At 45.0% G+C, this 17,144-nt stretch overlaps 1 protein-coding gene and 1 pseudogene across 1 annotated transcript; both read left to right on the top strand.

Moving 5' to 3' along the window:
- Positions 1-770: 770 nt before the first annotated feature.
- Positions 771-8,124, top strand: LOC135896827 (low-density lipoprotein receptor-related protein 10-like). The gene is made up of 4 exons (XM_065425308.1): positions 771-954; positions 2,416-2,639; positions 3,927-4,077; positions 5,289-8,124. The coding sequence occupies exons 1-4, from the start codon at positions 858-860 to the stop codon at positions 5,423-5,425; spliced, it is 609 nt and encodes a 202-aa protein (XP_065281380.1). The 5' UTR covers positions 771-857; the 3' UTR covers positions 5,426-8,124.
- Positions 8,125-14,071: 5,947 nt separating this feature from the next.
- On the top strand, positions 14,072-14,314 carry LOC135896852 (U2 spliceosomal RNA; annotated as a pseudogene).
- Positions 14,315-17,144: the final 2,830 nt, after the last annotated feature.

Here is a 17,144-nt window from a genome sequence, read left to right as displayed (position 1 = left end):
AAACGAAAACTTCTTGCAGACGAGAGCAAGTAAGCAGAATGGTCCAAGATGATTTTGTCACGTGCATGCGCTGTCAAACTATGCAAAAGTATTCAAACAACTATTGTGGCGGCGATTATAGTTAACCGCGTTCGAGTAGTTGTGCTAACAGTAATTACTTTTAAATAAACTGCAGGCTATTCCGAAGTCGCACCACTGTGCAAACTATAGAAGCTTTAGAACTAATTATTCTCGAATACCAGCGCTGATTTACAGGTGTAATATGGATTCACATCCTAAAGCGTTAGGCAGCGGTAGATCAGCGGATAGTCCATGATGATATGTTTCCAGCATATACGTCGTCGTCGGGTTTCAGCGCAGCGAGACATACAGTGTCGATCGCCTTGCGACCACTCCGCTCGTTCGGGGATGTGGTGTGACTACAATAACTGAGTTTGGCCGACGCGCATTAGTAAATGTCACTACCAGCGAAGAAACTGTCCGGCGCCGCAGGTAGTCCAGCTTGCCGCAGAGTACAGCAATTCAAGCGGGATGGTCAGCTCGAGGCTCCAGAGCTCTCTGGGTACACGTCTCTCCACCGACTGTCGGACTGTTTTCAGGATTGCGCGCGGTGCACGTTGGGCCTCGATGCGCGCGCTGAGGCAATGCTTGCGCGCCCACCCGCGTATCTCACTTCGGCGCCGCCGCTTGGCTAGGGTCCCTAGCTTGGCTGGCGGTCCCGGCCTGGCAGGCCTTATATGGCGCTAGAGGTTGCAGCGCTCCTGCCGCGCGCAAGGGCGGGAGGCGTTGACTGCGCGTAAACAGGCGGCATTCGTTGTGACAGCCGTTCAAAGGCCGCTTCCTGCAGTGCTCGAAGGATGGCTAGCGTCCAGCGTTCTCTTGCCGTGCTCCGGCTTCTGTTGTTGTCGCTGTTCGCTTGCAGGCACGGTACCCTCGCGGATGTAAACCAGTTCTGTGAGTAGTACTCTGGATGCCTACATTGAATTCAGATCTTCTTAGCCGGCTTTTTTTTTTTTTGTGTGTGTGCGCGCGCGCAAGCGCTTGACTTGCACCTGCACATGTGCCGTATGGACAATAAAACATAATTAGCTGACTGTTATCACACCCAGCATGTATCGAAATATGTTCGCTTAAGTTGCTGCAGTACAACAACAGCGGTTTGCAACATTGTAAAGCGAGCTGAGAAGAAAACGAATCAGCTATTACCTATTCACGTTTAGTGTCAGCTAGCGGCAAGTAAATATGCTGTATATATATATAGCATAACAGGATCGCCCGTGTTTTACGCGTTTACAGGGTGCCCTATGTAAATTTAGCGAAAACTTAAAAATGTACTAATGCCACGTAGCTGGACAGAACCAAGGTAATGTTGTTTGCCGTCGCTTGGAGATACTGAAAATATTTTTTGCATTCCAGCTAATTAGATAATGAAATCAAACCCTCAAACAATCTAATTAGACGAAAAGTGTCAATGAGAAAATTGCAGAGCACCATGAAAAACTCCCGATACAGCTTTCTGTTGCTCAATACGTGCTACGTAAAAGTGTTTTTCCGAGCGTGAAAGAATCCCGCAAATGCACGCGAAATGCCGCTCGAGGCACATTGCGTGTATTGGCGGGCTTCTTTCGTGTTCGGAAAAACACTTTTACGTAGCACGTATTGAGCAACAGAATGCTGTATCGGGAGTTTTTCATGTTGCTCTGCAATTTTCTCATTGACACTTTTCGTCTAATTAGAATGTTTGAGAAGTTGATTAATTAATGAATACAAGTTATGTAATTAGGTAGAACGAAAAAAAAAATAATCTGGGCATCCCCGAGCGACGGCAAACAACATTACCTCGGTTCTGTCCAGCTACGTGGCATTCGCATATTTTTACATTTGGGCTAAAGTTACATATGGGACACCCTGTACATAGGTTCACTGTGCAATCATTAGTGCATGTTTAGTTCTTGCGTTACTTCTGACTAAAATGAAACGTGATTAAAAAAAATAATAAAATTTGAAGAAAAAAGTCAGACCACTGTCTGCGAAAGCTTATTCGAGATTCCGACGGCGGTGCTGCAGCGTAGATGGCCGCTAAAGAAAAAAAAAAATACTCGAGTCCTGGAAGTCTACTAAATGAAGAACGAGTCGTGTCGGCGTCATCCACGCAGGTAATAAATGTAGGAAAATAAACACGCGTGCTACTTGTGTTGAGCTGCTCTGCATTGTTTCAATTCGATGACGGCAAGCGGGTAAGTTTTCTCAATTATATTCATTGCCAACGATCTTCTGAGCCAGAACGATCGCATCATGCATGGTCATTTCGTTCACACACGATCGTTCTTATACCTGCCTCGAAGAAAGGAACGTCTTCGTCGAAGCACGTAAACAATGTTCTTATATTCATAGCCATTCCTTCTTCTCTTGCAGTTAATGTCTCATCACTGTGCGCCCGAGATCGACATGCTTCGCTTTACAAGACTGTTGACGGCGCCGTGCTCACGTCTGAAAACGACAATAACCTGGATTGCAACATCACCTTCCAGACACACTCCATCTTGCAGCGTTTCATGCTTCGCTTTGAAAGGCTGTCCTTGGGCTGCCGCGATCACCTGGTCATTTTTGATGGTGCCCACGCTATAGGACCTAGCAAGGTGGTAAAATAGTCTGCTGCTTGCTTGTATCGCGTTTTAAATTTCTGATCCCAGAATTAATGCTTAAAAAAACAACAACTTCAGAATCCGCTTCAATTTCACTATTACCAGGATTGCATTTGGACATAAATTTAAGAGAGAGTAATGTCACATAGGCGTAGCGATTTTCATTCCCACAGTGTCGACACCGTCTTTTTCGCTGGTTCTCTCACGTAATTTGTCCTCAGAAACCCATTATTATCCATTATTATGGATGACTAAACGAGCGCTGTGCTCATGCTGACAAGGCTGTAGTTACGACGTTACCCACAGCAAGGAGACGCCTCTCCCTTCTTATGGGACTGTGCTCGGCTTATCTTAGGTTTGCGCCTGTGCTCAAAATGGCATACGCCTTGGCGTCCTGCTAACGGAAGTGGCTGAATATGTTAACACGTTACTATAATTTTGTTCAGTGCTTTTTCGTTATATTAGCGTTGTGAATGATTTGTTATGGAGTAATGGCTTGGCGCTATGACCTCGTTTCCAAAAGTGCTTTGAAGGCTATTGCCGCCGTATAATAATAATAATAATAATAATAATAATAATAATAATAATAATAATAATAATAATAATAATAATAATAATAATAATAATAATAATAATAATAATAATAATAATAATAAATGTAATGTGATCTTTTATTTTACAGAAAAAACGGAGCTACTATTTGTTCCGCAGTTACATCGATACACAGATTAGGTTCGGCACCACAAATGCTTTGAATTGATGGACATATCTCGGACCGTGAGACAGGTCACGCTTTTTTTTTTTTTTTGCGGAGATTTGCGTTGGTGGCCTATGCAGAATATACAGTACCTCTGAACAGCATCAATGAAGCTAAGTGACGAGAATTATATTTGTTTCGTGGGTTTTTGGCATAAGGAAGTGTGTTAAGATATTTAGTTTCCGTTCTTTGCTGACACTAATGTGATCCTTGTTTCAAAACAACACAGAAAAATTTCTATACTCGTGAGCGATAACAGCTTGACTATATTCATTAAACGACGGAATTGTTCTATTTATACTCTTGCGAGTGCCATTTACTTTAAATTCATATATGCAGCAGAATGATTTGCTAAGTATGCAGCAGGCGGGGTAGTTGCGCATTGAAAGCAATAACGTTTAATTCAGACTAATGATGCTTTCCGTGGCTGCAGCAACATAGTTGGCGAGAAAAATGTGGAGGCGACATTCCCTTAGCTGGTACCTTCGTGCCTCACTCCGTCACTTCCATTTTTGCGGCCACAGGCAGATCTGTCTTGTGGAAGCTCCCCCTCGGATGTGGGGAACACCTCCATACAAGGAAACTACGTGACCCTCAGGTATACCACAGACGCTGAGAGTCCACAAGGAAGCGGCTTCAATCTAATCATCACTGCGTACAAGAATCGCTTAACAGGTATACCGACTGGATGGTTGATTATTCATGATTTGGTTAAAATAGCCCACCAGACAAAGTACATTTTGTGTGTGTTCTTATTTTGTATATGTCCGTGTCATGCAAATGCGCTACTATTACTAAGTCATGAACAGATCACTTTCCAGTAAGAATCAGATTACCATGTGGGTATCTTTCAAGCGGAGAGGATCCCACCCCTCGTTCCTTCCGGCGGAGGACGAATGGACCAGAGTGGAAGTATCCCATAAGCACGATAAATACCTTTACATTCAATCAATCTAGTGTAAAAAAAAAAGCGTTTGTGGATAACACGCTATGGCCAGTCACCTTTTCGGTTCCCAAGCGGAACGCGTTCATATGTGAACGGAACATTTGTGAACCTCTGCAATCAACAGCGACAGCCTATGACTCTTTCGTGGCCGAGGTGACGGTGACCGCAGTTTGCACGCCTTTTTACGCCATTTACGCTAGGAGGCATCTACACGGCGAGGTTCTCACGTGCGCTTCTATCTGAGCTAGATGAAAAGCCGTGCAGTGGTTTGGCACCACGAAGGGGGGAACTTAAGGCGATGGCATTCAAGAACCCGCACCCCAGCTTTTTATCACCCGCATCTGCTGACGATGAAGCGGGATTACGTTATTATTATCTTGCGATAATAAACACATTGCATCCAGTTTTGGGGCGCCTTGACTTATTTTCCTCTTCGTTTATTTCAGCGTACTGCGCTTCGGCGTCGTTGGCAGAATGCAATCATTTCAGCCCCCCCCCCCCTTTTTTTTTTCTTTATTGTAAATGCTTTTGAAATATAAATTGCATGCTTATGTCCATTAGAATAGATGTGGTACTGCTGCTAGCTTGCGGTGAGTGACATACAAAGATCTACCATTTGTGTAGTATGAAGTTGTGTCCGTGTCTTGGCCGAATAGTTAAGGCGCCGGCTTCGGAACCCCTGTAAGGTCGACCTATTCTTACCCCTTATGTAATTACTATCGCAAAAATAACAAATAAATGAAGCTAGACAAATAAAAGAAAGCATGGTGGCCTTTCTGGGATTAAGTGTACAATTATTGTATACAACAACTATATATGATGGTATACCATTATATATCGTCTGCATGTGCGCTGCCTCTTCCAATACAACCACCATTTCTTGCACACTGCCTGTGTCCCCATTTGCAATTAGAGTTGTTGACATTGCTTGTGCTTGCAGATCGTATGCCCAACCTGAGGTGCCTGGACTTTCAGTGTAGCAACACCCTGTGCATCTCGAGCAACTTGACATGTGATGGTGTCAACCACTGTGGAGACAACAGCGACGAGACAAGCCATGCTTCTTGCGCAGACTAGCTAGCTTGCGGTTTTGAGGCAGAATGCCTGACGCTTATGTTTTGCGAGTGTATCTGTTCAGCTGTCTATTTCCTATTTGCATTTCTATCTCACCCGTCCCCCAGCGTAGGGTAGCGAATCTGATTTTCTTTTTTCTGGTGGACCTCCCGTTATTTTTTCTCTTTCCCTCGTCTCTCACTCTCTCCAACTGTGCCCAACAATTTAAAATTCTGTCAGTTCAACTGCAGGCTGGCGCTAAAAGTGAACGAGTCGCGTAAATATTTTCGATACGTGCACTTAAAAATGAGCGTCCTTTAGCAATACAGTGTAAAAGGATGGTTAAAGTGAGACCAGGACCCGTATTTGCAAAAGTTGTCTCACGTAAGTGCCGTCCGCGATTGGCCTCGCGTCCTTGTGACTGTCTTACCGTTATGCTGACCGCTATTATACGCTGCGATACCAGTGGCTGGTGCCCGAACGCTGACCAACGATGAAAAAATGCTCGTGCGTAAGAGAAGCTTTGTGAATGCGGGTTCGGATGGACATTTCTCATGTTAGGCTGCTGTATGATTATTCAGGACATGAATACTGGTGAATATGATTTCAAATAAAAATGTCGTTAGAGCAAACCCAAATATCGAGTTCTATTAATAGAAGTTTTGCGACCAAGGTTTCTGCTCTTCTTTTTTTAACCAAGCACATACGTGTATTTTGACCCCTCCCCCATATTTTTTTAATTCCTTCAGGAGTCATTACGAATGCAGTTACTAGGCGCACTGAAGGTCAAGTGAAAGTACGTCAAAGGTACAGCATATGCAGCTTCAAAGAAACGGTGTGTACATATCGAATGTTGTGGGTGACTAAAAGGTGCAGTAAGAACAGGAATCGGTGATTTATTGTTTAGTTAACCTTTCGTGGCACATGTAAGTACAGCATTATATATTGTGCGCTTCCCTTCTCAGCATTGACTAAGCGCTTGATGTAATTTTAGTCTAGAAACTGCACTTCGTTTACTGATGATTTAGGCCTACGAAGTATTAAAGGAAAAAACAAACATTAAAATGCAGGATTTATTCAGAAACGGGCATTTCAAATGTATTCAATGATGAACGTAACCAATCCATCACACCAGCGTTTGCGGTGATAAAATATATTCAAACATGACTTTTCCCGCTCATTTGTACTACTCGCACAAATATAACGCGATAATTGTTATTTATTTATTTATTTATTTATTTATTTATTTATTTATTTATTTATTTATTCTTTTGGTTAAAATAAGCCACCTCCCTCCACACATACACACAGACACGCGCGCACACACTTTTGGGAACTAACTTCCGATCACTTTTTCTATGAAATCCAAAATCAAAAGGAGGGTCTGACAGATGGAGTAGCACCCGTGGTATAAAGGTTACAAACAGGGATAAGGTGCATCAGAAAGGCTGGCCAACGTTTCGATAGGAGGACCTATCTTTCTCAAAGGTGGCCTCGTCATCCTCGGCATGTTAGTTTTAACGGGATAGTGGAGTGACGTCATGTGCGGTCGTTGTCCGTGGTGGCTGGCTGTAGAGGGAGAGATTGAAAAGCAAATGAGCGCTGAGGTTTGACGGCTCTGGGCATAGTTTCCAAGATGAGGGGACAGGATCGGGAGAGTGAAGGCGGCCGAAAAAGAAGAAAGAAAAACGTAGAGAAAGAGAAGGACAGAGGACGGTGGCGTGTTGGGGGAGCGTGAGGTTAGGGAGCTTTCAGAGGTGTCGTAGGCGGCATGCGTTTGTGTTTAGAAGAACGTATCATCATCATCATCATCATCATCAGCCTATTTTATGTCCACTGCAGGACGAAGGCGTCTCGCTACCATCTCCAATCACCCCTGTCCTGCGCCAACCGATTCCAACTAGCACCCGCAAATTTCCTAATTTCGTCGCACCACCTAGTCTTCTGCCGTCCTCTACTGCGCTTCCCTTCTCTTGGTACCCATTCTGTCACCCTAATGGTACAACGGTTATCTAGTCGGCGCATTACATGACCTGCCCAGCGCCGTCCTTTTCTGTTAATGTCTATTAGAATATCGTCTATACCCGTTTGTTCTCTGATCCAAACCGCTCTCTTTCTGTCTCTTAAAGTTATGCCTAGCATTCTTCGTTCCAACGCTCTGTGCGCGATCCTTAACTTGTTCTCAAGCCTCTTTTTCAGTCTCCAAGTCTCTGCTGCATATGTCAGCACCGGTAAAATGCACTGATTGCAGGCACGTACGCGGAATTTTTTTTTTTTTCGGGGGGGGGCAACCCAAGGCAACTTTTTTGTGCAAATGAGGGGGAGGGTACTTTTACTAGTACAGATGTGAATAACGCCCACCATTTTCCATAAAGACGCGTAAGGCCGCAAAAGAGAAATAAAATAACGTGTATCTTACAGGTGCGCCTTTGAGATACACCTCTTCTTTACTTGGCAAACAAAGAACCACATCAAATGGACTCGTGCATGAAAGATGCGCAGGAAGAACCTTGCCAAGAACAAGTTAACAAGCGAAAGTGCAAAATAAAGATTTCTAGTAGCGTTGTTTTGAATTAGCTCTGGAAGAATTATAGAGAAATCTATATGTGCGTAGCAATCTCAGTTCTTTTGTATCCCTCGTTTATTGCTCTACCAAGTAGCAAAACCGACTCGTGTTGTTATTTGGGAAGTTGAGTAACGATGCGTGCTCACCAGTCCCGTACAACCGCGTAGAGCGCAGGACGCTGCGGTTGTAGACGTACTGCGCCCACCGCAGAAAGTTAGAACCCCCCCCCCCCCCCCACTTCCCCTGCTGGGGGGAAGTGACGTAGCCACTTCCCCCCAGCAGGGAAGTGGCTACGTCAGGTGGCTCGAAGCTTCATTCAAAACACATGGAATTATTCTCCACTTTCGGCGGCGTTTCCTCTACTTCCTTTTTAAATAAAAAAGATGTTGATACATAAATATTTTCACAAACAATTTTGGCTTTGTCTCCCACTTTGGCTGTTGCCTTGGTTTTCTCGCTTAGTAGATCGCTTACTTTCTCATCTGCCTGCGACTCTTGTTTCCAGTTGCCAATTTTGCACGAAAAGTGCTGTACAATAAGGGAAAACCCAGACGAGGTAACGGGTCAGTCATAATGATTATGGGCTGAACTGTCATTGCAGGGTCTGATGATGGACGCTGTTTCGCAATATTTTATTTTCCACCTTATCTAACCCATATCGCGGGTATATGGTTCCGAGGATCTGCCAGCGTCGCGGCGAGCCGTTACTCGAGGAAGTAATGAAGCAAAAGGAAAAGTCACGTAACGCAACTGGTGTTTTCTCCGGCCACAACTCGTTCCACGAGCATACAGAGCAGCTGACTATAAACCGAATCCCTTTCCTGGCCCCTGGATCACCCTAAACAACGAAGGTTGAACTAATGAAGCAACAGGGATGCGCGTGATCGTTGAAACGATGGTGATATAAAAATTGTGTTGGGCATTATACATAAAATAAAATATTATAATGAAAACAATAAACAAGGCCTTGCCTGCTGCAATAGATGGTGACAACTGAATTCACCTTGAGTTAATCGCGCAGGCACCGAATCGATGAGAAAACTGGCCTCCACACCCCAGGAGATGCCGATAACTACCGCCAACCAAAAGGAGTGAAAAAATTGACAATCATTCCACTCTGTGAAGATGGAATGGCAGCGAAAGATGGCGACAGTCAAAGCTCTCAAACGAAAAGCAAAGTGTTTCACCTCGGCTGCGGGTCGGCCTGAAGATAGTGCAATATCGGGCCGCCTCGCGGCGTAAGTGAAGCAGGCGTAAGCACCCCTCATACGTGGGCACCACCGAAGATAGTGCAACGCGGGGCTGACCCACGGCAAAGGTGAAGCAGGCGTTAAGCACTCCCCATACATGGGTCCATCCCGAAGGTAATGCAATGCCGGGCCGACCCGCGGTGGAGTTGAAGCAGGCATTAAGAACTCGCTATACGCAGGCTGATCCCGAAGATATAACACCGGGCCCACCCGCGGCGGAGGTGAAGCAGGCGTAAGCATCCCCCATACGTGGGCCTCTGCCGAATATAGTGCAACACCGAACCGACCCTCGGTGGAGGTGAAGCAGGCGTTAAGCACCCTGCATGCGTGGGCCAATCCCGAAAGTAGTGCAGCGCCGGGCCGACCCACGACAAATGTGAAGCAGGCGTTCAGCACTCCCCATACATGGGTCCATCCCGAAGGTAATGTAATGCCGGGCCGACCCGCGCTGAAGGTGAAGCAGGCATTAAGAATTCCACACACGTAGGGCGATACCGAAGATATATATTGCAATACCGGGCGCACCCGCGGCGGAGGTGAAGCGGGCGTTAAACACCCGCCATACGTGGGTCCATCCCGAAGGTAATTCAATGCCGGGCCGACCCGCGGTGGAGTTGAAGCAGGCATTAAGAACTCGCCATACGCAGGCTGATTCCGAAGATATTGTAATACCGGGCCCACCCGTGGCGGAGGTGAAGCAGGCGTTAAGCGCTCCCCATACGTGGGTCTATCCCGAAGGTAATGTAATGCCGGGCCGACCCGCGGTGAAGGTGAAGCAGGCATTAAGAATTCCCCAGAGGTAGGGCGATCTCGAAGATATTGCAATACCGGGCCGACCCACGGTGGAGCTGAAGCAGGCGTTAAGCACTCCCCATACGTGGGTCCATCCCGAAGATACCGAAGGGCGCGTTATAGGTTCCCTAGTCCACAGGGATATGTGCCATTGATCTTGGACCCTTTTTGCACTATCACCAGTATCGGCCCACATGGTGATTTTTTCTGTTAACGGATGTCTAAAAACACTGCAGAACTTAGTCATACGCTACTTTAGCTGTAAAAGGCAGCAAAATCTTGACCGCCGAGTAGATTGATTGTCGACGCTTTAGGAATGTGTGTCATGAGCGGTGCCTTGGGCGGATGGGGGCCCAGCCTCCCCCCCCCCCCCCCCCCCCCCTGGGTACGTGCCTGACTGATTGTATATTTTCCTTTCCAATGATGACGTTAAGCTTCTTGTCAGGAGCTCACGATGTCTGCCGTATGCAATCCAACCCATTTTTATTCTTCTGTGAATTTTCTTCTGATGGTCAGAGTTCCCTGTGATTAGTTGTCCTAGGTTAACGTACTCCTTCACAGACTCTATAGGCTGACTTGCGATCTTGAACTCTTGTTCCCTTGCCCGGTTATTTATCATTATCTTTGTCTGCTGCATATTGATCTTCAATCCCACTCTTACACTCTCCCTGTTAAGGTCCTCAATAATGTGTTGTAACTCGTCTGCAGTGTTGCTGAATAGAACAATGTCATCGGCAAACGGAAGGTTGCTGAAGTATTCGCCGTCGATCCTTACTCCTAAACCTTCGCAGTTTAATAGCTTGAATACTTCTTCCAAGCACGCAGTGAATAGCACTGGAGAGATTGTGTCTCCTTGTCTGACCCCTTTATTTATACGTATCTTCCTACTTCTCTAGTGAAGAATTAAGGTGGATGTGGAATCTCTGTAGATATTTTCCACGGTATTTACGAACGCGGTCTGTACTCCTTGATTACGCAATGCCGCTATGGCTGCTGGTATCTCTACTGAATCAAATGCTTTTTTTCGTAATCTATGAAATCCATATAGAGAGGCTTATTATACTTTATGGATTTCTCGATAACCTGATTAATGACATGGATGTGATCCATTGTAGAGCATCCCTTCCTGAAGCCAGCCTGTTCATTTGGTTGACTAAAGTCAAGTCTTGCCCTTATTCTATTGGATATTATTTTGGTAAATATTTTATATAATACTGAGAGTAAGCTAATGGGCCTATAATTTTTCAGTTCTTTAACATCTCCCTTTTTGTGGATTAGTATAATGTTTGCATTCTTTCAGTTTTCTGGGACCCTTGCATATAGACACTTCGTATAGAGAGCGGCCAGTTTTCCTAGCATTATGTATCCTCCATGTTTGATTAAATCGACTGTTATTCCATCCTCTCCTGCCACTTCCCCCTTTCATGCCGTGCAAGGCCCTTCTGACCTCATCTCTAGTTAAAGGAGAAGTTTCTGTATACTGTTCATTATTGTTTAGAATAGAGTACTCCTGAGTCCTGTGGGTACTGGACAGGTGAGTATAGAATTCTTCCTTACTAGGTCCTTTGTTACTTGGGAGAGATTGCCTCCGACTTGAATTGCTGCCTCTGAAGCCAGCCTCGTTACGGTTTCATTCATTACCTCTGTCTCATCATCATCATCTCTCTGTTCTAAGGCTGCGTATTTGTTTGCAAGCACCAGCCTAAATTTATCTGCTTGTACCCTTACTGCCTCTAAGTTTACCTGATTTTTCTTGGCCAATTTTACTCTTTCTCTGTTCAAATTGAGGTGAATCCTAGCCCTCACTAACCTATGATCACTGCACTTTACCCTACCTGTCACTTCTACATCCTGCACTATGCTGGGATCAGCAGAAAGTATGAAATCAATTTCATTTTTTATTTCACCATTAGAGCTTTTCCAGGTCCACTTTCTGTTTCTACGTTTCCTGAAAAGGGTGCTCATTATTCTCAGCTTATACCTTTCTGCGAATTGTACCAGCATTTCTCCTCTAGCGTTTCTGGAATCGACGCCGTAGTTGCCAATTGCCTGTTCACCAGCCTGATTTTTCCCCACTTTGCATTGAAGTCACCCATTACTACTGTATACCGAGATATTGCACTTTCTTCATCGCTAATTCAACATCTTCATAAAACTGATCTACTTCCTCATCGTCGTGACTGGATGTCGGGGCGTAGGCTTGTATACTATCTTTAATCTATACCTCTTAATAAGTTTGATTATGACTACTGCTACCCTCTCATTAATGCTGTAGAATTCGTCAATGTTGCCCGTTATGTCCTTATGGATTAGGAATCCTGCCCTGTATAGCTTCTTATCTGGGAGACCTCTATAGCAGAGGACATGGCCGTTATTCAGCAATGTATAAGCTTCACCAGTTCTTCTAATCTCACTAAGGCCGATGATATCCAAAACAATGTCTGATAGTTCCTCAAAGAGTCCTGCTACGCTAGTCTCACTCGACAGAGTTCGGCTGTTAAAGGTTTTAAGGGTCAGTTTCCATTAGCGGCCTGTCCAGACCTAGAGCTTCTTAGCAGCCTCTGCTGCGTTGCAGGTCTGACCGCCGCCTTGGTCAGGTGCTCCGTAGCTGCTGGGGACTGAGGGCCATGAGTTTTTTGAAGGAATCATTTGGGAGGTAGGGGCCGAATACTGCACCAAGGTGGCCAATTCCTGTTCTGGTGAGGGAGTGTCTTTGTTCAAGTTTAGTGGGCGTTCCTAATTTGGTTGTATCTGGATTAGTATAGCCCCAATCGCTCTCGGCACCTTTTGCCGGTATCAGGCGTCACTCCAAGCTTGCAGATGTAGTGCGCTGGAGGAGGTTCAGCCTTTCTGCAGCTTTGGACAGCAGTTATACTAGAGCTAATGAGAAGGAGGAAAGGGGGAGGGGGGCATAACTGACCCCGTCGTTTTTCTGGGAACGCTGCGGGCCTAAACGCTAGGGAGTTGGGAATTGCATGCCTCATTTAACCTACTGTAGTGCCTTCTTCCATCAGTCAGACGTGGTTTGAACGTTTCGCGCTTGTAAGAAATTAACGGCTTTGATACCGCCGCGGTCGCAATACAATTCTCGAGAGTACAAACGAAAATAAGGAAGAAAGAATAACTGCAGATGTAGACAAAAGGAACTGACGCATATACGATCGTTCTGAGGTGCTGAAAATCTGCGTGTTAACTTTACAACTAGGCGTTGTTGCTACTTGCTTTCCCTTATTCTTTGCGTGAATACTGTAAACAAAAACCTTCCCGTCATTTTTCTCTGTTCCCTTTGTGCGGAAATTTCACATCCTCAAAGAAAGCCCGTTTTGGCAGCGCGCCTCGTAAGTTGCTGCGGATAAGTTCTTGAACATTTGTAGTGTTATGAAGTATGTAGTACCAACATCTATACGCGTATTATGTACTATTAATAATGATCTATTAGCGTATTATTAAGAGCGGGTCAGTGTGCGAGTAACGAGAAGGCAGGAGTTGAAAGAATGACTTGAGTAGCGTACTAGCGTAAGAGCAATACGTCAGGTAATTTTGAAGCGGTTTAGATGGCGACATGGAGTCTGGGGACAATGGATCGGCAGCGGATTGGTCTTTCAAGGAATGTTCTCCTCAGTAGTACGGCGTAGGAATCGCCGCGGTGGCATATAGAAGTGGCGCGATCCTGTGTGGTCGAGGTGCCGAAAAAGGTATCCTGGCGTCAAGTACTTTGGAATGTGTCGGTGTGGGTCTTTATAAGAAAAAAAAAACTGCAAGAATTTACCAGGAGGAAAGGAAAAAACATCATGAGCCATTTCACTCTGTGAAGGAGGATGACCAGCGAAGCTGCTTAGTATACGACACGGAGGTGACAGAATTTTGATCATAGGTACAAACTCATTTAGCGTGATTTTTATATACATTCGCGTGGCCGACGGGACCGCTGCTCCTAGGGGCCGGAGGAATCTATAGACACGCGGGAAGTTTCGATGGGACCATCACCACGGGAGAGCAGAAGGAAATGAGATACGCAAGCGCTTGGAACGCCGACAACGAGAGGGCGGTACGAATATAGACATGGCCGACACGGGTGAATGGGCAGTATCTGTTCTTATCTGCTTAATATCTGATACGGGTTGTATTTGGACCCAAGATGTTAAACTTATTTTCTTATTAAACTTATATAATTCTTTCTCCTCAGGACCTAAATAAAGTTCGCACTCGCTCACTTTTGCAAGTTGGCGGAATGCATGAAGCCTGCTTCACCTCCGCCGCGAGTCGGCCCGGTATTGCACTATCTTCGGGATCGGCCCACGGTTTTTGGTCAACGGACATCGATCCGCTGGAAACTAGGCATATAAAGCTTCGCTGTTAATAAAAAGAACAAAAAAAAAACGGAAGAACAAATAGGAGGGTGACAGCAGAAAAACGGGAGGGGGAAGGCGTACATGGGAAAGGGGTCGTATGGTTGATATATGCGTAAAAGCGTGGAAAAGAATAATTGAATGTTAAGGAAGAGGCAGGGAAGAACTGGAAATGGAGGAAAGGGTGAGATTGATAATCGAGGTTAGCTGGTGGCATCGCGTGTTTTGTGCCTTTGTTAATGATATGAGAGTTTTTGGTTCAAGTTACAGCTTTTAGCGATTCTAAGTTGTCACGGGCCAAATTGATCCCCGTCGGCTGCAGGCATTTAAACTTGTGCATGAGGTATGATCCTGTATATTTTTTCTTGCAAGGTGAACGGAAATTTGTTTTTAGTATATAGAACCTTGCTTTATACAATATATGGTCATGTTCATTGAAGTGCCTGGCTACTGCTTTAGGTAAGTTGTGTTTTGTGTTTGCGCGATGGCCGTTGAGTCTTGTATGAATTTGTTGTCCAGTCTCGCCTATGTGTTGTTTGTTACAAGCGGCACATTCTAGACAGTAAACTATGTTGCTTGATGTGCAGGTAAAACTCGGAAGTCACCTTGTGAAGGTAATTCGACGCTGTACTTTTTACTGTAGTAGTAGATTGAATATGTTTGAATGTAGAGAACCTGGGGCGGCCACAGGAACCGGATGTTGTATTCGTCTTTATCTTAGCTTGGCATGTACAAGAATGTCCTTGAAGTTAGTGTTTCATCTGTATGCTGCTCTGGACTGGTCGTGAACGATCTTATTATGTTTCTGGTTGCTGGTGAGAATTGGGTAGTATTTACTGAGAATGTTGTTTACGTTTGAGAGTGCGTTTGAGAATTTAGCAGTAAGCAGAAGCGTTGTTTTTGCGATCTTAGGGTGAGGTTTGAGGACCTCGGCTTGATCAAGTTTAGTTACATCGGCGTAGGCTTTTTGAAGGGCAGTGTTCGGCTGGTTCCTGTTTGATAGGGTTTCTTTAAGGTGATCGAGCCTCTCTGTGTAGTCATGGTTTTCAACGCAAATGCGACGTCGTCGTGTGGGTTGACCTTTAATGATGCCTTGTTTGCAATGTCTTGGATGGTGACTTGATTATTCAAGGTGTTATTGTTTATCAAAAGGTTTCCTATAGAACGTTGTCTTTAGTGTACCATTGTCAAATATACAGAGTGTTCAAAACTAAGCTTTATGGTTTTCTTAAATTTAGGCACTGGGAAGCATGCGAAGACCACCTGTGCAAATAAGTTATGTAGCAAGGGGGACGCAAAGTGACATGATAATTATCGCTGTCGGCAGCCCAATTAACTTAAATTGAATAATTAACTTTTTGTTGACTGCAGTAAGTGGGTATCTTGTATTGAAAAGTTAGAGGCAATCGTGTTTCTACACAATATCAGTTTGAAGAATTCTTCTGGCGTGTCTGTGCTCCGATATATCCGACTCCAAATTTTGATAGTCGTTCGCATGATTACGCATGCAAGAAAGTTAGGATCGGCACAAAGCTCCTCCCTGACGTGGTTCGGCTGTTGCGTGCGGCGTTTAATCTGACAACGGGGCGGAGGCATTGGCAAAGATGATAACTGTCCGCCTTCCCCTCTCGGCTGGCGAAATGAAAAATCGAAGAACCCCGAACCACTGTCGTAACACGCGACCACGCAGCCTGTAACGATGGTGGCAGCTGCCATGCCGAGACAATGGCGCGAGCGGAGAAGCCGGAGGGCAGTGCGCGTGCGTAATGGTGACCAGACGAGCGGGCATGGCCTTTGCCTGGGCTACGCAAATAAAGTGACGGCTGATTTCCAAGTATTGTAACTTTTATTGAAATCAAAAGCAACAACTGCACGGCACACCGCGCTGTCATATCTTGATTTCGCCAGCCGAGGGGGTAAGGGGAACAGTAATCATCTTTGCCTATATGCCTCCGCCCTGTTGTCAGAATGAACGCCGCACGCGACAGCCGCGTCACATCAGGGAGGAGCTTTGCATCGATCCTTACTCTCTTGCATGCGTAATAGTGCAAACGACAATTAAAATTTGGAGTCTGATATCTCAGAGCACAGACAGGTCAGACGAATTCTTCGAACTGATACGTAGAAACACGACTGCCTCTAACTTTTCAATACAAACGTACCCACTTACTGCAGTCAACAAAAAAGTAATTATTCAATTTTAGTTAATTGGGCTGTTTACAGCGATAATTACTGTCTCACTTTGTGTCCCCCTGGCCACGTAAACTATTTGCACAGGTGGTCTTCGCGTGCCTCCCAGTGCCTAATTTTAAAAACACCATAAAGCTTAGTTTTGAGCACCCGGTAAATTGTTGCGTACAGAAAGCTTATGCGCTAGATTCCGACGTGAATTTTATTGTTGGGTGATAAGAATTTAGGAGTGTTACTGATTTGTCCAGACTTTCCTGGCCATGTCCCCATATTATAAATATGTCGTCTATGTATCGTAGGTATGTGTGGGGCTTGTCTGTGCAGTGAGATAGGAAACTTGTTTCTAGAGTCTCCATAAATATGTTCGCGTATGTTGGCCGAAAAGGTGTATCCATGCTTGTCCCATGTATTTGTAGGTAGTAATTTTCCTCAAATTCGAAGTAATTATATGTTACAACTAATTCAAGAAGAGACAAGTAGACTTAAATAGAGTGTTGTGCATTGTGCTTAAACAGCGTTTCTTTTATCCCAGATAAACCATCAGTGATTGGAATGTTGGTGTACAGGGCCATTACGTCTAGTGTTGCGAGAAGTGT

Source organism: Dermacentor albipictus, chromosome 1 (genome assembly GCF_038994185.2).
Source record: "Dermacentor albipictus isolate Rhodes 1998 colony chromosome 1, USDA_Dalb.pri_finalv2, whole genome shotgun sequence".
NCBI classification, from domain to species: Eukaryota; Metazoa; Arthropoda; class Arachnida; order Ixodida; family Ixodidae; genus Dermacentor; species Dermacentor albipictus.
The sequence above is the reverse complement of the archived record's forward strand: the minus strand, read 5'-3'. Positions and strand labels throughout refer to the sequence as shown.